At 34.0% G+C, this 20,946-nt stretch overlaps 1 protein-coding gene across 2 annotated transcripts; it reads left to right on the top strand.

Moving 5' to 3' along the window:
* Positions 1–9,996: 9,996 nt before the first annotated feature.
* On the top strand, positions 9,997–20,730 carry LOC143256707 (uncharacterized). 2 transcript variants are annotated; one of them, XM_076514291.1, is made up of 6 exons: positions 9,997–10,169; positions 10,468–10,615; positions 12,208–12,342; positions 14,536–14,670; positions 15,003–15,182; positions 19,799–20,730. In XM_076514291.1, the coding sequence occupies exons 2-6, from the start codon at positions 10,471–10,473 to the stop codon at positions 19,819–19,821; spliced, it is 618 nt and encodes a 205-aa protein (XP_076370406.1). In that variant the 5' UTR covers positions 9,997–10,169; positions 10,468–10,470; the 3' UTR covers positions 19,822–20,730. The 2 variants fall into 2 exon arrangements, with proteins under 2 accessions (XP_076370406.1, XP_076370407.1); XM_076514292.1 differs by having other exon boundaries at positions 9,997–10,211.
* The last annotated feature ends 216 nt before the right edge of the window (positions 20,731–20,946 follow it).

Below are 20,946 nucleotides of genomic sequence, written 5' to 3'. Positions count from 1 at the left end.
AAATAAATAAAAGTTCTTTTACGATTTCGTTGTTTTTTGGGATTAGTACAGGATTCGTAATGAAACTCCTTCTTCAGGTGTTTGTCTTTCTTTTTTTTCTGTTTTATTCATAGGCCCGGCATGGCCAAACGTGTTAAGGCGTGCGACTCGTAATCTGAGGGTCGCGGGTTCGCATCTCCGTCGTGTTACACATACTCGCCCTTTCAGCCGTGGGGGCGTTATAAAGTTACGGTCAATCCCACTATTCGTTGGTAAAAGAGTGGGCGGTGGGTGGTGATGACTAGCTGCCTTCCCTCTAGTCTTACACTGCTAAATTAGGGACGGCTAGCACAGATAGCCCTTGAGTAGCTTTGTATGAAATTCAAAGTGTTTGATTCTATGGGCTTTGCTTCCTTTATCAGTTCATATCGTTCTTTTAGAATATTGGAAGAACTTCAGTAGCTTCCTGAAGACCCTGGATATAGCTCTGTTACGTTACGAGAGAATCAGTGCAAACAATAAGTTTAGCCAACAATGTTTTTTCTTTTCTGCTTAAATAAGCCCGTGAAACTGAGAATAAATTTGTACTGCAGAGGTATCCATTACGCGTTAAAAAGTCATTTTAACTACTAGATTTTGTTGTTTTTGGAATCGAACTTAAATTTATACTTCAAAAAGGTTTAAATGAAATTTTTATACATAACCTTGAAAAGTTTGGCAACCACTGGCTCAGATATTTAGCAAGTATGTTTTTTTTAGTTCTAGGAGAAACCGTAAACCTATAAAATTTTATTTTTAAATTAGAATTAAATCCTATTTGTAAATTTGTAAGTTTCAAAATGAAACTTGTTTTTTCGTGTATTATATGTGGAAGAACAGTTTAAAGAATACTTTTAGTGTTTACGATAAAAACGCTTTTATATAAGAGCTTGTCTCTTGTAATACGCACATTTTATACACAGGGGGAACTACAGCAACATTTAGTTAAACCTTCAACACTTGAAAAACTAGTTTGCTTTGGTTTGTTTTGAATTTTGCACAAATCTACACGAGGGCTGTCTGCGCTATCCGTCCCTAATTTTGCAGTGTAAGACTAGAGGGAAGGCAGCTAGTTATCATCACACACCGCCAACTCTTGGGCTACTCTTTTACCAACGAATAGTGGATTTGACTGTCACATTATAATGCCCTTACGTCTGAAAGGACGATTATGTTGGTGTGAGGGGAATTCGAATCTGCGCCTCTCAAATTGAGAGTCGAACGTCCTAACCACTTAGACATGCCAGGCCAGTAAAGAAAAAATCAGAGCAAATGTGAAGAGTTTAGAATAGTGTGGAATATGAGATTGTTTGTTTATTTGAATTTCCTCAAATCTACGTTTGGATTATCTGTACTAAAAGTCCCAACTTTAGAAGTGGTAGACTAGAGAAAACACACTTAATCAACATCACCCTTTGCTAACTCTCTTGAATTACTCTTATTAGATTGAATAGTAGGATTTGATTGTTATTTTATTACCCATCTACGATCAGAGATTTTTGTTTTTGGCAGTGACAAAACGCGAAACGTAAATTATTTCAAAAAAGTGATTGTGAAAAAATGAGTTGTTATTTGATTCAGTTTTATGTTTGGAACAGAACTTAAATTAAGAGTTTATTTAGGATGTGTGAGACAAGGGAGTAGGACTATTACAGTGAAATAAGATGTGTCGTATACGTTTTGTTGTTGTTTTTCTCTCAAATAAAAAAATACTTAATTTAGAATAAAAAAAGACTTTTGTGCACGAATTGTTTTGGTTTTAGTATAACCTCGACCAACCAAGTTTCTAGGTTATTTTAGGTTTTTGATGGTGAATTCTTACTTAAGTTGAAACTTAAACTACCAGTATCAAAGTTTACAAACGCTGGTATTAGCAATTTAAAGCAGAGCGGTTAGTGTAATTTGCTGACAAATTTATTGCCACCGATAATTCTTATACTATAGGGTCAACACAATTCGCTAGGGGCGCTGCGATCGGTGCCATCACACACTTTATCCGCAAATATTGGATAATTCATGTAAATAGTCCTCAGGGGGTCGTTTGTAGCGTATTAATTGTTCTTATATGTTTATTCACTTCCGAATTACTTGTATATTGTTAATTAGGACGACTTGTTCCAGTAAATTTAAGCGTAGCGTCTTAGGAACGGGTCGCTCAAAACTGCCTTGTCCACTGCGTAGAATGTAAGTAAGTATATGGCATCTCTCTCTCTTTCTGTAAGAGGCACTCGAATCGTAATTTGAGGGTCGCGGGTTCGAATCCCCGTCACACCAAATATGCTCGCCCTTTCAGCCCTGGGGGCGTTATATTGTTACTGTCAATCCCACTATTCGTTGGTAAAAGAATAGCCCAACAGTTGGCGGTGGGTGGAGATGACTAGCTGCCTCTCCTATAGTCTTATACTGTTAAATTAGGGACGGCTAGCGCAGATAGCCCTCGAGTAGCTGAGCGCGAAAATTCAAAACACACCAAACAAAACTCTCTAAGTGGTTTATAATATAGCATTGAAAAATTCTTATCCGAAGTCTAATGTGCTGTGATTTAAATAATGTTGTTGAAAAAAATAATACTCATGAACTTAATCCATTCTTACCGTGACAGTTGTTGTGAAACAATATTTATATGTTAACATGAATAGTGTTTCAACCACTAGCATGTCTGTCCTATTCCAACTGGTATGAAACGCAAGCATTAAACAAAAGGTCTTGTCGGCACTCGATATAGTGAATACTCAATGTTTCTTAATAATAATATTCCACAAAATATTCGTACTGACTGATAAGTTGCTGAGTTTAGTCTAAATGCTGTTGTTGTTGTTTTTTAAGGTTCATTGTTTTTTCGTAATTAGTTGCTGTCAGATCCTGGAATGAAAATTTCTGCTTTGAAAGCTATTCCTGCTCTTTCTTGTGTTTTTCAAATGTTATCATTATATAGTTTGAGATTAATTCAACTTGATTTTTAATCTAATTAACTAAAATCGTCACATTAAGTTTTTACGAAAGTTTCGCAATCATATTCGTGTGTGTATCTGTCTGTGTTTCCACGCGCGTACCTCGAAAACTAATATATCTATGTATACGAAAATCTCACACAACATTATAGGTTGGGGTGTTTTCATAGTTTGGGGTTGATAACTCTGTAAAGTGTAATCGGACTTACACCAAATTGCATTAGCACAATAAGACTAAGACTCTTTATCAAACTGCAAAAACTTATCCGGATCGTTGATCATTTTGGTTCTAAGTTTTCTAAGGTGAAATTTGACGTTATCCAAAATAAATTCATGCAATCTTTAAAAGGAGAGGCAGGACCAGGATGTCTCTGTTTCATTTTTAATTTCGCGCAAAACTACATGAGGACTATCTGCATTAGCCGTCCATAATTTAGCAGTGTAAGAAGGCAGTTAACCATCACCACCCCTGCCAACTCTTGAGATACTCTTTTACCAACGAACAGTGTGATTGACCATAATATTATAACGCCCTCACGGCTGAAAGGTCTAGCATGTTTGGTGTAACATGAATTCAAACTCGTGGCCCTCAGATAACAAGTCGAGTGCTTTGACCATCTGGCTATGCCGGCTTGGTATCTCTCTGACTGCTCTTGTTTTAACTCAGTTTATTTTCTTTGACACATCAAAATGTGCAGCTCATATATTCATTCTTCATTAGTCGAAAATGTAAATTTTTATGTGTGAACTTAACTGCTTCTTTTGTTGGGCCAAGTATAGTCTGTTGGTTAGCGTGCCCATTTTATAAGTCCAAGGATTCACTGTTCCTGAACTATCACCACAGAAACGTGCTCTGCACTTTGAAGTCATCTGTGTGCTATAAGAATTAAGATTATATCTCATTATTCTCTGAGACATCAGTTGGGATGGGTGCTGTTGGCTATATGCCTTCCATGTAACCTTTATGTTTAAAATTAGGGAAAACTATGTGCAAATAGCCCGTTAGAACTTTCTGTAATTTTTTTAAAACCAGCAAATCTTTCTTCATTTAATAAACATCTTAAAATTCTCAATTCTTCTGGCATTCAGCGAATTATTTTTTGTGTCATAATTATTTAAGCAGAATATCACATTTAAGCTATGTTTATTAAGCACCTGATATTAAGTATTCTCAATTTTAGAAACATCCACTGACTGATGATAACTGGAGATTGTGATTCAATGTTTATGAATATTTCTTCCATGTATTTTATAAAAGCTATTCCAATATTTTGATATTATTACATTAAAATGTGTAGATTGTATGTACCTTGTGACAGGGACCAGTAATGTATTGTTTCAATGGTACAATGGCCCTAAATAACGAAAGAAGACTGCGCTATTGTTCCTCCTCATTAAATATATTTTGATCTAGATAAGCATTTATACGTACATACACCTCATAAATAGTGTGGTATTCTTAAATGCACTAATTACCCCTAAGAGCATTCAGGTAGGTTCCACTGAATAACAATAGGTTCTGCTCAAAATATAATATGGAGCAACTCTAAACTATTTGTCTCTAACACGGGTTGAATATAGAAACTGGACACAATGTGGCACAAAAAGAAACAAATCTTACCCAATTCACAAAAACAATAAGAAGTTATTTACAAAGGATGGCACGTTTATTAGAGAGAGAGGTCTTTGTGTCTCGATCTGTTGGAACTAACTTAGAGATATTTTCAAGATCGAAAAAACATAGCATTATTACATGTATACATGACAAGTTATGCTACTACTTTTATGGAGTATGCATCGCTTATTGACTGTTAGTTATTCCCATTGAAAACTAAGAAAAGTTATATCCTCAAGGGATCACTAGATCTGTAATGGAAAAGTATTGTATACTTTCTCATAGTACCTACAATTTCTCAGAGTTCCGTCCTATGAGAATGCACGTGTGACACATTAGGTGGATGACCCAAAACAATAGTAATTAAGGCGAAAGGAATTTAGTTCCTCCACTGAATGACGTTTTATATTAAATTAAATACACCACTATATATAAATCTTTGAAAAAATAATATATTAAACAAGGGGTTTGTAAACACACAGTTTTCCTGCATACTACATTAAGGTTTATATTTGGATGTTCAAAATGCTACTTACTCCATAACATCTTTCTCACGAACATTAGCAGCTGGCGCAACCATAGTTAAATTACCTAATCCCTTCAAATCCATCACTGTACAGAAGTTGTGCCTAACGTTTATCATTTCAGTTTCTGATACTTTTTGGGTTAAAGAAAAAACGATCAAGTATTTTTTGAAGTAACGTACGATTTGTGCATCGTAGCTTTTCTAGAGTGCTTACTATCATAGATAGGTTTTGACTACTTTATTTGTAGAACAAAAAAATATGTAGCAGACAAAAACAGACTTCCAATTACATAATATTAGCTTTATAAACTCTTGATTTCCATATCCTTATTTTGACTAAAATGAAAACCAAAAACGATTTCGCATTAGTTTTTCCATCACGTCTTGAAATATATAGGATGATCAATAACCAATTTTCCAACTGAAAATACTAATGATACTATTTCTATCGTATTTTGTACGACATTTTATAACAACTTTTATGTTGCATATTCAGTGATAACGATGATGGACACCTTAAACATTTGTACCGTTAGATTATTTCAATGATAGTAAAAATACGGTTTAATCACACACAAAATGTTTTCCTGTACAATTTATACTTTTGTTTCCTTCATCGGCGGGCTTTTCATGACTCATGATTTATCTTAGCTAAGCCATCCATGAACATAACACTTTCAGTTTTCTGATAGAAATAGAAAAATAGCATGCGCGCTTATAACGTATATCTTTATCTTGAATCATAAAATGTGTGCTAAGGTAAATTAAAGTACCGTTGTTTTTTAAATTTTTGAATAATGTGGTACAGTGTGAACTTAGGAAGTGGGTAAGTACGATCGAGATCGAGGAAGTGATTGTTTTAAATAAGAACAGGAACCGCTCTGTGCACAGGATATATGAACCTCCATATTAATTTAATAGTGAGGATATGTCAGTCAGTACATAATTATGAAGCTGGATGTGACCAATTGCTAGTAATCGTTGCTTTTTTCTCTCTTCTTGCTACCAGCGATGACAATTCCTTCTTCAACTGATTAACATATGGAAGTCCCTTTTAAAAGTATTATTAAGTTTTTCTTGTTTATGATGCAAAAATAACATATTATTCATTAATTTACGAATTTGCGAGAACAAAATGTACAATAAATAGAATTTCATTTTAATTTAAAGTTTGTGTGTTCTTTAACGCAAAGCTATGTAATGACCCATCTATACTGTGTTTACCACGGGTATCGAAACCCGATTTTTAGTGTTAGAAGTCTATAGAATTACCGTTAAGCTACAGAGAGATAATCTAAAGTGATTATTGTTTTATTGTTTTTCGATCATTGTAATTCAAAAGCTGTCAGTAAACTAATTTACTCAAAAGCAAATCTTGCATATCTAGGTCTAGAAGAAAATTAGTTGTTTTTCAACTTAATGCTAAATCACGCGTTTGTAACCAAAATCTAAAATACATATATATATTTATACATTATTATTAAAGCCTAATATTCTAATATATATCATGTGTGTGTGAGAGAGAAAGAGATAAAGTTTGTTGTATGTGCTTCATCCGTCAAAATCCGGATTTTACCGTTTTAAGCCCTCAGTCCTACTGGTGAGCCAAGGAAGACGATAAAGAAAATTTGTTTCTTTCAGAAATTTACACAAGGTTTTCAGCACATAGCCGTCTTTAATGTTAAACTGATAGACTAAATGGAATATCGTCGATCAACAGCATCCATCACCTACTTTTGAGTCACTCTTATCGTATAGTATCGTTCACACACGGCTCCAATAGTACGGATAATGATTTTTTATTACACAGGACGCGAACCATGGATCCTGAAATATATAATGCGGCAAGATAGCCATTGAGTCGTTTCCAGCCTTGTAAAAGAAACAGAGAGAACGTATAAAATAAGCAACAAAAAATCCGGATTTTACTTTAGAAAATTAATATGTATACACATATATCATTATAGTCTGAAAATTAATATGTATATACATATATCATTATAGTCTGAAAATTAATATATATATACATATCTCACTATAGTCTGAAAAGGTTATAAGTAAACGCTTACATTAGAATTTTTTTAAATTGCTGCTTGATGCTCAACATGTTATTTGCTAGTATATATATAATATGTTCATTATGCTGTAATTAGGGTGAAACTACACCATCATACGAAGATGGATGTACTTTCAGTTTCCCACAAATATTTTTACACTGGGTTTTCAAATGAATTTGCTTTTTTTTAATTGACATTTGACTGTTTGTTTCATTGATATAAAATTATTACAATTAATCTAGATAATTACATTATTTAAGCAATGCACGTCTGCTTGTAGAATTTTAAATTATCCAGACTGTCAGGGCTTTGTATATATGGGTTTGGATTCTTTCACCAAAGGTGTCTGTGACTTGTTGGCGTTAAATTCAAACAATAAATGGACAGCATACAATTACTTGTTTTAAAACGATACATTCAAAACAAATCAAACGTATGTACAAAATTCTTTACTCTACAGATATCACAGTTGTATCTCCAATTCGGAATAATTCTCTTTTCTTCTCAAAAGTCCACTTAGTCTGATTCAATTACTTTAGAATCCAATTGACAAGATGAAGTATTCTCTATTTTTATCACAATAGTATCATATAATAATTCTTTTACGCTATCCAGTGGTTTACCACATTTGTAACCTAAACTTCAAATAACTGTCTTCTTTTCGTCAAAATCCACACAGACGAGTTCAATTACCTTAGAACACCTTTAATAAGACAAGTTATTCTCCTTATCTCTATTAAATGCCTCCAGTGGTACAGCAGTATATCTGTAAACTTGTAACGCTGTAAACTGGGGCTCAATATCCGTGGTGGGCAGAGCACAGATGACCCGTTGTGTAGTTTTGTGCTTAACTTCGAACAAACAGGAAAAAGAACTATATGATACAGTGAAACTAGGTTTAGAATATCGCCCGTTATGGCTAATCACTCATACAGTGGCTAACTTGACGGTTTTTTTTTTCGTTAACTAATTTTCTATGTGAACTGTACTTGACTTTCCTTCTTTGGTTTTTAACTTGCACTCGCTCGATCGTTGATCATTGAGGCTTTGAACTTTCTGTAAAACACGCGAACCGAACAGTGATGATTTAACAATTCTGAGTTAAGGCAACATGAAAAATACCGAAGATTCGAGAAACGTTACTCAACAATATTAGTAAAGCCTAGAAATCAATATAATTGAGAACGCAAGATACGACTCTAAGTGAGTTGCATAACGACACTTGTCATAACTGTCGTCTTCTCTTGTTATGAAAAACTAAACAGTCATTAAATTTTAGCTCACAAAATAAATTAAGTAACAACAACGTCATTAAACTTGTTTCTTTGTAATTTGGCGCAAGACTACTCCAGGACTATCTGCGTTAGCCATCCCTAATTTAGCAGTGTAAGACTAAAGGGAAGGCAGCTAGTCATCGCCACCTACCGCCAACTTTTGGGCTACTCTTTTACCAACGAATAGTGGGATTGAGTGTCACATTATAACGCCCCCACGGCTGAAAGGGCGAGCATGTTTAATGCGACGGGGATTCGAACCCGCGACCTTCAAATTAAAAGTCGAAAGCCTTAACCCACCTGGCATGCCGAGCCACGTCATTAAACAGTCCTCTCATAACAGTTTTTTGGGGAACTTTTTTTTCAGATATCGAAAACAAGTATAATAACCTTAGGCTTGTTTTTCCGTTATTTTTATAACAACTTATTTCTAAAAAGAAAAACAAATATTAAATTACTTTTTGACAAGAGTAACTAGGCATAAACATTAGCTGCAAGTAAAAGCAGCAACTTTTTAACATGTAATCTAATAACTTACATATTTGTTCTTAAACTCATTTATATGACATAAAACATTCGAAAATATGGATACTGGTAGAGATTTGACGTTTAGTGCTTCAATCTGTTTCAACCAACTACAACTTTATGTCCCTTCATGGTATTTTGGGTTCACGGAAAAAAACAACAACAAATGAGTCAACGATTTAGTTGTTGAAAGCAGTAAATATTGTGTAACTTACCAAATGCGCAATAAAAAAGACTGGACTTTGTTATAACTGGTGAACAAAACACAACTGACATGGATAGGAAAACATAAGAAAAACTAAATACATGAAAACTGAAATGAATGGTCGAATACACTGTATACAATTAAACTGAAACATTGATTCGACCAAGACTAAATTATACACAAATCTGGAAAACGTAAAGCAAATTCAACAAACCGAAGAAAAACATCTTAAAGACCAAAGAGAACACTTCTTCAAAAAGTTCTTAAGAACATCTAACCTGTTCTCACAAATCGCGCGTGAAATTCTAATAAGTTAATAATATCCTCACCACATGTGGCAGTCAGAAACTATTCTTGCTCTATGAAGATGTTGGCCAACAGCATAATGATCTCACGGAAAATAAGATATACCCCTATAACAAAATATAACACAAAAAGCTAAATTTAACACATGAATTACTGTATATCTCCTGATTTAGAACTGGAAGTTGGAAACATTTAATAAATAATAGACGAATAAACTATAAGAATCTAAGGTATGTAATAATTGTTTATTACAGTTTTCCTGTTTTTTATCAAAGGTTATACAAGTTGAGAAACAAGCAACGTGTAACAGCAACGGTTCCACAAAGGACACTCCACATACAAACAAACATATTATGTTTGAAATAAAATATCAAACTAAATAGCCTGATACAATAGCATTCAGTAAACTTCCTTGTAGAAAGTGACGTAACCTATTTAGTCAGTAAATCGTATATAAGCTTTCATCATTAGCAGAATGGGAATGGAATGTTTTACGTGTCCTTCAAATAACTATATTAACGTCACACTAGAATAGCACAATCAAGCCTTAAAACCACGTGACTGTTGTGTTAGCTATACATTATTTGTGTGAGAATGTGATGCCAGATGACTAGGGTTGCTAAAGGTGATCATAAGAAGCTGAATATAAGAGAAGAGAGACTGAAAACACAACAGGATCACAAAAAGAAGTGGTATAGCAATTGTGTTTACCTAATGAAAAGAAGTTCTTATGTGTGGGTTTCTCATATATTTTAACGATATTCTGACTTTAATTCGGTGCATTATTTGCTAGTTTTACTTGCTTTTTCGCAGAGTTATGTTTTGTGCTTAACGTTATTTCAAATTGGATTAGCAATATGATTACCTTCGAAACAAATAATGATTGCTTTGATTTATTTGCATGATTTAGGATATCCTTATTGATTGTATTTTAGCCGTTTTAACAGTAATTTCCAAAATTAATGCTTCATTTTTTTTCGTTTGTTGTAGAAAATGGAGAAAATTATTTTGTTCTGTTTTATAACTGCTTTTGTGGGTATAATGGTTTCTTCTGAAACATCTGATGAACTCTATGAGGACTCCTTAGAGGAAGTCATCTATCGTGTTCCACGATCACCACGCTCGGGAAGACATCCTGGTAAGACTGTGGTTGACATTGTTGCCTCAAATATCTTTGCACCTTTGTTTATTAGTTTACTGTTACGTATCCCACTATTCGTTGGTAAAAGAGTAGCCCAAGAGTTGGCGGTGGGTGGTGATGACTAGCTGCCTTCCCTCTAGTCTTACACTGCTAAATTAGGGACGGCTAGCACAGATATCCCTCGAGTAGCTTTGTGCGAAATTCTAAAAACAAACAATAAAAACAATACTGTTACGCACAAAGCTAAACTACCGGTATCGAAATCCGATTTTTACTGTTATAAGCACAGAGTTTTACCACTAAGCCACTGAGGAAAGAGAAGTGTTTGTACAAGAAAGCAAATTTAAAACAGTAATGATGTGCTTATAATATTTGTAACATTTTATAACTGAAAGTAGTTTTAATGTAAGAATATGAGTTTAAGTGTACATTCTTTATCGGTAACAAACTATTTCTTAATCGTATACGAGGCTTAACTAATATATATCTGAGGCACGTTTCATTTCATGTTTCCAGAAGAGTATAGGTTATCTATAGAATATTATTTTACAATTAAACACGTAAAATTAAATAACTAATCATAATTCAATAAAATATATTTAGTAATATAACTTATAAATGGTGCACCATAAGCAACTACGTTTATTATGTTCAGCTACGTATAATACAATTATAATTATCGTGCATAAATTACTACATTTAACATGCTTAAGTAGGAAATTTAAGATGAATGGGACTTTTACATCGAATCGTTTTTTTTTCCTCTTAATTTGTATGCGAGTGGTTTTAAAATCTGATTATATTTTCCTTATTGAGGCGCTTCATCTAGTTTGTAACTTCAAATTTATGGACGGCTAGAGCAGACAGTCTTGAGTAGCTTTGCACAAATTAAACAAACGAACAGAGAAACTCTTACCACAGTTTGTTTTCTTTCACTAAAGAACAGTGCACCTGAAACTTCAAGAAGAATGAACTCACTACAAAATACTTTTAAATGTTGGTTACCAGGTCACTCAGCAGTGCGTATGAGGGCTAAAGACGCTAAAAACTGTTTTTTCACTCAACGACGGAAAGAGCACAGACATTATTCAATAAACTGTGGATCAGTGACAAGTCTACGGATTTAAAAGCAAAATCAAGCGTTCTATTTCTCTCGGTGACCACAGCAAATAGTCCGAAATGAATTTGCTATGAGTAAACATAGACATATCAAAAACTGATAAACAAATTCACTCTTCACCGATTCGAATCAGTTTTAGGTACTGTAACAACAATGTTTACATTATTATCTTTCTCTTCAGAAGGTTCTCAAAACTTAAATCACCAGAAGTCTTAAACACATAAGAAAGGTTTGTTGTAGCGAAGACGCCTTATTATGTATAAGCCTATAAGTCATAAGAACAAAAAAAGGGGTACCATATACCTACAAAATTTTATAAAAAAATAATTCCTTACACCCTAAATTTTTACATTTCAACAATCCAGAGAGCATTTCTTTTTCTTTTTTTACATTTCAAATAATTCAGAAAGCAATTTTTATTTTTTATTTTTACATTTCAACAATCCAGAAAGCATTTTTTTTCTTTCAGGAATATGTAGGTACAGAAAGAGCCCTTGGGAAGACTGCAATGTTGCTACTAATACCCAACGTCGCACTCTAACCTTAAAACGTGGAGATCCAACTTGTGAGCAGGCCAAAATAGTTACAAGAAACTGCAAAAAGGGTAATATAGAATATATTCATCTTGACAGATGTATGATAATGCGCTGTAAAACAATGTAGTGTTAGGGTATAACAAATTAATGGGGTAATATTTTATTATAAAATATTTATAAATACTTTATTTATTTTATTTTACCATTATTTCAATTACTCGATTAAAGTACCCATAAAATAATCTTTGCACACAAGACACAGTTGCTGGTGTGTTGCCAGCAAATAGATAAACAAATGACTTTCTTGTAACAAACAAATCGCAGCACTATCGTTACTTTTTGTTAAAATGTAAATCATTTAAAGCCACTTTCCCCATTTACTTTCAGTAATTCAACTAACTTTTACGAAGCAACAAGTCTAGTTACTCTTGTAAATCTTTAAAAATATACAGTCCCCCGTTGGAACAGCGGGAGGTTTTCGGATTTATAACGCTAAACTCAGGGATTTGATTCCTCTCGGTGGACACAGAAGATAGCCTTATGTGTCTTTGCTAAGAAAACACAGACATGGAAAATATACAAAGGCTGGACAAAAATTGTGGCTCCCCCTTGAAAATATTGTTCATTTGTTATATATTTTATCAGAGAAAAGAAAAAAATATGTAAAACTATGTATTTTTCTAACGAGATCTGTTCAACTTTGATATCAAATCTTAATTTTAACGCAAGTTTTCCTAAGCACCAAAACTTTTCATGATTTTAGTTATATGTTATCATAAACAGTGTTGTGCACCTGATGTTGTTCCTTAGATCTTGGGCCCGGCATGGCCAAGCGTGTTAAGGCGTGTGACTCGTAATCTGAGGGTCGAGGGTTCGCATCCCCGTCGCGCCAAACATGCTCGCCCTTTCAGCCGTGGGGGCGTTATAATGTTACGGTCAATCCCACTATTCGTTCGTAAAAGAGTAGCCTAAGAGTTAGCGGTGGGTGGTGATGACTACCTGCCTTCCCTCTAGTCTTACACTGCTAAATTAGGGACGGCTAGCACAGATAGCCCTCGAGTAGCTTTATGCGAAATTAAAAAAAAAAAAAAAAATCCTTAGATCTTATTATTCTAATTAGCTACTAAGTGATCAAACAAGTTCCTCTGCAACTGTGGAGTCGTTACAAGATACCTTAGAAATAAGAGAATTGATGTTATGGAATAGCCAGATCAATCACCTGATATAAATCCGATTGAAAATTTATGTGCTTAGTTAAAGCGGTTAACGAAAGATCGCAAATCGTCCCCTGGTAGCACAGCGGTAAGTCTACGGATTTATAACGCTAAAATCAGGGGTTCGATTTCCGTCGGTAGACACAGCAGCTATACTGCTGTGGCTGTGCTATAATAAAACACACACACAGATCGCAAACCAAAAATAGAAGGTAAACTGTTGAAGTACTCAATCACTCAGAAACATCTGTATAAACTCATTGAAAGCATATCACGCCATTGTGAAGTAGTACTGAAATTCAAGGGAATGCCAACTAAATATTAACTTGTGAAACTAATTTATGTAATTTTGAGTTTCGTTTTAACATTCGATTATTGCGGAGAAACTTGTTTGATCATTTTGTAGGCTAATTAGAATATGAAGATCTAAGAAACTTCAAAGGCCCCGGCATGGCCAGGTGGTTAAGGCACTCGACTCCCAGTCCGAGAGTCGCGGATTTGAATCCCCGTCACACCCGTTATAATGTTACGGTCAATCCCACTATTCGTTGGTAAAAGAGTAGCCCAAGAGTTGGCGGTAGGTGGTGATGACTAGCTGCCTTCTCTCTAGTCCTACACTGCTAAATTATGGACGGCTAGCGCAGATATTTCTCGTGTGGCTTTGCGCGAAATTTAAAAAAATAGAAACTTCAACAGGTTCACAACACTTTTTATGAGAATATGTAACTAAAATCATGAAAAGTTGTTCAGGTGTTTACGAAAGCCAGTATTAAAATTAGAATTTGAAATTATATTTGAACAGATCTCGTAGACTGTGTTCTGTTATGTAATAAAAGATACAACAAATTAACAACACTTTCAAGGAGTTCACTTTTTGTCCACCCCTGTATATCAATTTGCATATTTCAAAATGGTATTTAGAAATTAAGATATTTTAGGATTTCAGTAACTTAATTAAACACTATTTCTCAAGGCATAAAGATATTTTGTACCACATTCAACCTTAGAGTATATATATATATATATGATAATTTGTTACTTTTTCAGTGTGTCGCTATCAGAAAGGAGAGTGGTCAGCATGTGACACAGGTGCAAACACACGCACTAGGTTAGACACACTGAAACCAGGAAGTGAAACTTCATGTGAACAGACAAGAGTGATTACAAAAAAGTGTCTTAAGCGTAAGTTGTTTTATTTATTTCTAATACGTCAGTCAGTGATTTCCATATGGTATTACGATACCTTGCAAAGCATAAATAAATCTAACCAATTAGAAACCTCTTCGCCATTGGTCAATAAAAATGAAATAAACAAATTGTCTTAATAGACATTAAATTTGATATTTCATTTTCTAAACCTTATAATGCATAAATAGGCCAAATCAATCGGAAATTCCATTGCCATAGGTTGACATAAATCGAATGACTATAGTCTTCTTAGAAAGTGGATTTGATGAAAAATTTTGTTTTAAAAAGCAAGTAACTAAATACTAATTTAAGATATGATTTTGCAGATTGTCGTTATGACCGGTCAGCTGAGTGGAGCGAATGCGATCCAGTAACCAATCAGAAGGTGAAAATTAAATATCTTATACAGGGAGATCCGAACTTATGTGAAGCGACTGAAACAGTTACCAAAGTATGTGGTCGTGGTGGCCGTAGGAAAAACAGAGGAAGAAAACGTGGGGGAAGAGGTAAGTACTTGTAGCCTTATATTTGGTATATGAGATGTGTATTACCTTTCAAGTTCAAGAAACGACACGTAATCTAGTCATTCTTTTATCACCGTGACTAAATATAACTGGGTCTATTTTATTTTCCCTCCATCTCGCCACCATTGGCTAAGCGGTAAGTTTGTATACTAATATTGCTAGAAAATCGAGTTTTGATATCTGAGTTGGGCACAGCAATGTTAGCCTACTTTTTGTGGCTTTGAACTTAGCAACAAATAAACAGATTCATTTCATTCAATTTGGAATATCAGGTGACATATTATGTACATATATACATTGGGTAGTTTAATTATAGTTCAAAAATCACTCGTTGTAAAGTAAGTTCAAATATTTATGAATTCGGTGCTTTCCTTTGTAAATAACTGTTGCCTTTTTCACGTTATTTGTTCAGCTATTTTCATCAAAAACTCTGAAACAATGTAATCTGATAATTAACTCGTTTCGACAGAGTTTTGCTATACTTTATAGAAATGTTGCCTAGATGCTGATTTATGTATAGTTCGGCAGACTCATTTTACATTTTAAAAGTTTTGGACAATGTTATTTATATTATAAAACTGATTGTACAAATGACGAGTACAATCGTGCTCTTTGGGAACACTAAAACCTCGACATCACTGACTAAAAACTCCCTTTTCTGTAACGCTATACCAATACCAGTTCTCGTACAACTACAGAATTTATTTGATACGTTAAAAAAAATATATAATATTTAGACAATAGACATTCGTTGTTTTTTTTTTCCGAAAAGAGAATGGTTCACCCTTTCCCCACCCCTCATTACAGTAGGCGCGAAGCCAGTTTGTTTTATTAACGCCTTGTACAATTCTTACGTAATTTCAACATATAGCAGAATGGACATTTTTAGAACGACTTCCTTTTTACTTTACGAACTTTGGATTTGTTTTTGTTTTTAATATCAACCTCTGTCAAACTCCCTGCAGATGATCCTACTCTTGTGGAGATATTTTTAACGTATGCTGGTTAAGGAATATACATGTATTAGTTTTTGTTTATTTGTAGAAAAAAGAATTAGACGAGTTACAGATGTTTAGTGTTAAGGTCATATTACTATTTCTTCATTAACAGCGGTCTTGAGTTTTGATTATGTATTAATAACATATTGACTCCAAATTTACCAAGTTTACGCAAACCAGGAAGAAGTAAAGAAAGGATTTCTTTATTTATTGCTAACCACGACTTTTGGAGCTGCATGTATCCCACTGGGGCTCAACACAAAGTACCTGCAATGATAAATTTCCGGATTTGGTTTCTTTGCAGCGGATGAAGAGCTGGTTAGGTTTACGCAACAAATAATCACGCAGCTGATGGATGTGCAATTATACAAGCATATTGATATGAATTAATGATAAATGATCAAATTCACAGGTTATTTCACGATTTTCATTGATAATGTGGATGATACAACGTTATCAAATACACCGTTAAGTCTGGTAAAATGAAAACTGAGTTGGACTCTGGGTGACCATTCCAGCTGTTGCGCCGATAGGTGCTGAGACATTATATGAAGATTTGTTGTTTCGCATTAAGTAAAAAATAGTTACTTCACTGATGTTACCAATGATCTTGTAGCTGTACACTTTCCTTGTGATTCCCTGCTTTTTTTTGCATTTCCTGTTTACACCATTTTGTATTTTTATGTAACACTATGTAACAGATTTTTTCACTTTTTCTTGTTCCTGGGCAGAAAGTGTTATTTCCAAATTGATTATGCCTAAAAGTAAATGAAAAAGACCTATTTTTCTCTTCAAACCTTGCTTTTGTGACCTGGGTAATGAAATTTTCAATTTTACCCATTTTCCAGAACAATCCAGATAGATTTATTGCTGAGTAGATGAAAGAGAATTTTCCCGAACTTACAAAAATTTTCAGGAATCTTTTAGAATTTTCTATAACTTTTTATAGTAATATATATACAGGGGCTCACCACTCACCACTTCAGTTCAGTTCTAGCTGTCTAAGTGAACACATAGACCTATCTGATGTTATCAGAGATGGCATCAAGAAGCTACAAGCATTCTCAAGACGCATTCTGCAATGTATGTGGCCAATTTATTAAGACAAGAGCGAAAACGTACTCTGTGACAGCATCTGCTAAAATGTGTAAAGCCTACAAAGCATATTTCGGCATGCCTGTCAGGGATCATGACAAACCCTGGGCACCTCATTTTACCTGCAAACACTGCAAAAAAAAAAAAACTCAAGAAGTTAAGACGGACAATGTTTGCTTGCTTAAATAGTACTATTTTATATAATACAAATTTTAGACCTTTTAATATTTAAATATATTTTGGTGCACCTCAAAGAGGAATACAACAGCGTCAAGACCTTGCTAGAAGCCTTGAAGTATGATGAGTATGGCTGGGAGGTTATCGTAGACTTCAAAATGGTGGCATTCCTGATGGGCCTCCAAGGAGGTTTAACTAAGTTTCCCTTTATCTTCACCTTTGGGATATCAAGGACACCGCAGCACACTACAACAGGAATCACTGGCCACAACGGACCGAGTTCTCTGTGGAGAGGCACAATGTCAAATGTGAGCCACTAGTGGATCTCCAGAAGGTGTTGTTCCCACCATTGCACATAAAATTGGGTCTTATGAAACAGTTTGTCTCACCTCTTGATAAGCAGTCTTCAAGTACGTTCGAGAATTCTTTCCTTAGCAGTCTGAGGCAAAGGTCAAAGCTGGTGTCTTTGCTGGACCACAAATAAAGATGATCCTGGAATGTACAGAATTCCCCAAGAAGCTCAGTAGGATGAAAAAAAAAAAAGCTTGAAACAGCTTTGTTGCAGTGGTTCGAGGTTTCTTGGGCAATCACAAGACCCAATATTATGTAGAATTGCTGGAGACTCTGGTGAAAAACTACGGCAAAATGGATGCAGGATGTCCCTGAAAGTCCATATCCTTAACACTCCTTTTGATAAATTAAAGGATAACATGGGAGCATACTCAGAGGAGCAAGACGAGCGCTTTCACCAAGATATACTGGATTTTGAACACAGCTACCAAGGAGTGTATAACGAAAACATGATGGGAGACTGTATTTGGGGGCTGATACGTGAAAGTGATTTACATTACAGTCGCACATCTTGAAAACCTACTCACTTCTAAACACTTTTATAGAACTTTAGTATAAATAGGTGTAAATTTTGATTCATATGTTGTTATATTCAGACCTTATGTACATGAAAATGTGCAAATTTGCCAGTTTTTACATAGAAAATAGGTTAATTTCTAAATTTCGTTATCCAGGTCACAAAAGCAAAGTTTGAAGAGAGTAATGTCCATCTTCTGTACTTTTACAATGTAAGCAGTTAAGAAATAACACATACTATCCAGGAACAAAATTTATGTTACATAGTGTAATTAAACTTAATACTATTGTCCTTGAAGTTTCTTGTATTAATTTGTTGTACCATTCATTAAATACTTTGCAACAGTTATTGAACAAATTAACTACTAACTTCACAAACACACAAACAAGACGTCTTCCCCCAATAAAGTCCCTTGTGGGATAACGATAAGTCTAAATATTTGCAACTCTAAAATCAAGGGTTCGACTCCCGTCCATTGATATAGCAGATAGTCCGATGCGGTTTTGCTATACAAAATACACACACACACACAGTAATATTAAAAAAATATTTATGAAACTACGTAATATCAGTTTTGAAAGTTGTAAACATCTGGAATAGTTACAGGTTTTATGTGTGCTTATCTTATTGCATCTTTTCGGTACTTATGACTATACAACTCAACGTAAAATGCTGTTTTATTGCCCAACAACGAACACATCGCATTGCAACAAGCTTCTGTGAGGGATGGCAAGGTCAATCTTAGATAACAACTTTTGAGACAATTTTCGTCGGTTTCTAAAGTTCCGTTTTAAAAAACTAGAATCACAACAAATAATTAGAGATGCATCAGGAGATTTAGCAGGTACGAAGTCGACTGTAGTCACCATGATTGTAGTTTATTCCGCCATCCTTCACGTGAAAATAACTGTTGGTTTTCGAGGCATGGATGAAAACTTGTGAACCATTGTCAGTTTCAAATTTAGTACTACTAGGCGAGCCCAGTTTTACTGCAATTGCTTTGTGGGCTGGAAGGTTCTCTTTATTAACCATAGTCCTCACTTTGCAGATGAGAACATTTCACAGGATTGGATTTGAGTTCATTGCTGTCCTAAAAGTCTTTTTCTGTGAATTATTTCATTTCTTTGGGAGCACTAAAAACTTCCTTTTCTGTAACGGTGCAGCCTTTAGCTTTTCAAAAGTTAACAGTAACGCTATGCCAATATCATATTTATTCAGTAGACAATCGAATACATATTTAATTGATAAATTAAACCCGTATTGCCAGGGTTCGCATCTGCAGTAGACATACCATTACGTTTATTGGCATATGCAAATCGCTCTTGTAAAGTTCAACTAACCTTCTGTCCATGTTTAGAAACATTAACCGTTTGTTTTAAGCTAAACCTTTTTTTTTAACTGATTTTGTTGAAAGTAGAACACAAATACTTATATTTTTTTAATATTTTACTCAATAATAGATGAGAATGAAGACTATGAATAATGACGAAGAAAACTAAAGCAGATCTTGCTTATGGTTTGTATTTGTAACTTGAGAAATCAGAATAAATTCATATCTTTATAATAAATTAAGATTAGTTTGTAAAGTATTCAGCAAACTTTAAAAGAGCTGTTGTTTATATGTTTTTAACCACAAGTGACTGTAAAAGAGATGTTTTCTAGTGTTTAGAAACATTATTTTGTGAGTGCAAAACAAAGTAATGTATTAATATACCAAATACTAAACCTATATTTCTAGTGCAATTTATTTTAAGGTAAAATTTGGTTTTATTTACTCTTTTTATACATTAAAACAAGAGAGAATCTGTAATTTGTCTGTAATAGCCGTTGAACAGCATAAATGAATTGGTGTATATATATATATGTACCTTTGTTATAGATCTGGTTGAAATTATTTTAAAAGACCATCAATGATGTATTTCCTTTGTTTTCTTACAAGAAATGCCATATGGTTCAATATATTTGATACTGTTTGTCATAACATATTTTAAAACATATTTATGTTTTTATTGTATTAATTAATATATTTCGTGGACAGTTATTGTTAAATGCTGTTTAATTTTTGAGGTAAAACAATTCTGTTATCGAAAATCAAATATTTTGAGTTCTGTTAAGTGATTATTTTTCGAGAATATTTAGAAAAAAGAAAGTCTAATTATATAGATATACATTATATTTTGATTTTGTTTCATATAATTTTGATTTCTAATCATATTGTGTAATTTTGTCTCTGGACACCTTTATTAATTTTTTAAACAAATCACATAATTGCATCTTTTTGAAGTATGAACAAAGAACGTGGTATAACAGTTTGTGAATGACAAATACATGGATTTGTTTAGTTCAGTTAATTAAGTTAATTATTAAAACAAACTGTTGCTTTATATATGAATGAGCGTGATGCAAGTTGTATATATTACTTTTACGATTTATCGCCAAAGAAACAAAATTTACATTACATGCACCCTGCGTGTCTAATTATTACCACAATTATGCCACTGAACAAGCTTGTTTGTTTGTTTGTTTTGAGTAACACAAAGCTACTCGAGGGCTATCTGTGCCAGCCGTCCCTAATTTAGCAGTATAAGACTAGAGGGAAGGCAGCTAG

This window comes from Tachypleus tridentatus, chromosome 7 (assembly GCF_004210375.1).
Source record: "Tachypleus tridentatus isolate NWPU-2018 chromosome 7, ASM421037v1, whole genome shotgun sequence".
NCBI classification, from domain to species: domain Eukaryota; kingdom Metazoa; phylum Arthropoda; class Merostomata; order Xiphosura; family Limulidae; genus Tachypleus; species Tachypleus tridentatus.
Note: the sequence above shows the minus strand (reverse complement) of the source record. Positions and strands in the feature narration are given on the sequence as shown.

What these genes read in the sequence shown, in the direction of transcription:
- LOC143256707 (XM_076514291.1), top strand. Translation starts at nt 10,471, where the DNA reads ATGGAGAAAATTATTTTGTTCTGTTTTATAACTGCTTTTGTGGGTATA. An exon ending in TACAAAAAAGTGTCTTAAGC is followed by an intron (nt 14,671 to 15,002) that starts GTAAGTTGTTTT and finishes ATGATTTTGCAG; the next exon opens with ATTGTCGTTATGACCGGTCA. An exon ending in AAGAAAACGTGGGGGAAGAG is followed by an intron (nt 15,183 to 19,798) that starts GTAAGTACTTGT and finishes ACTCAATAATAG; the next exon opens with ATGAGAATGAAGACTATGAA.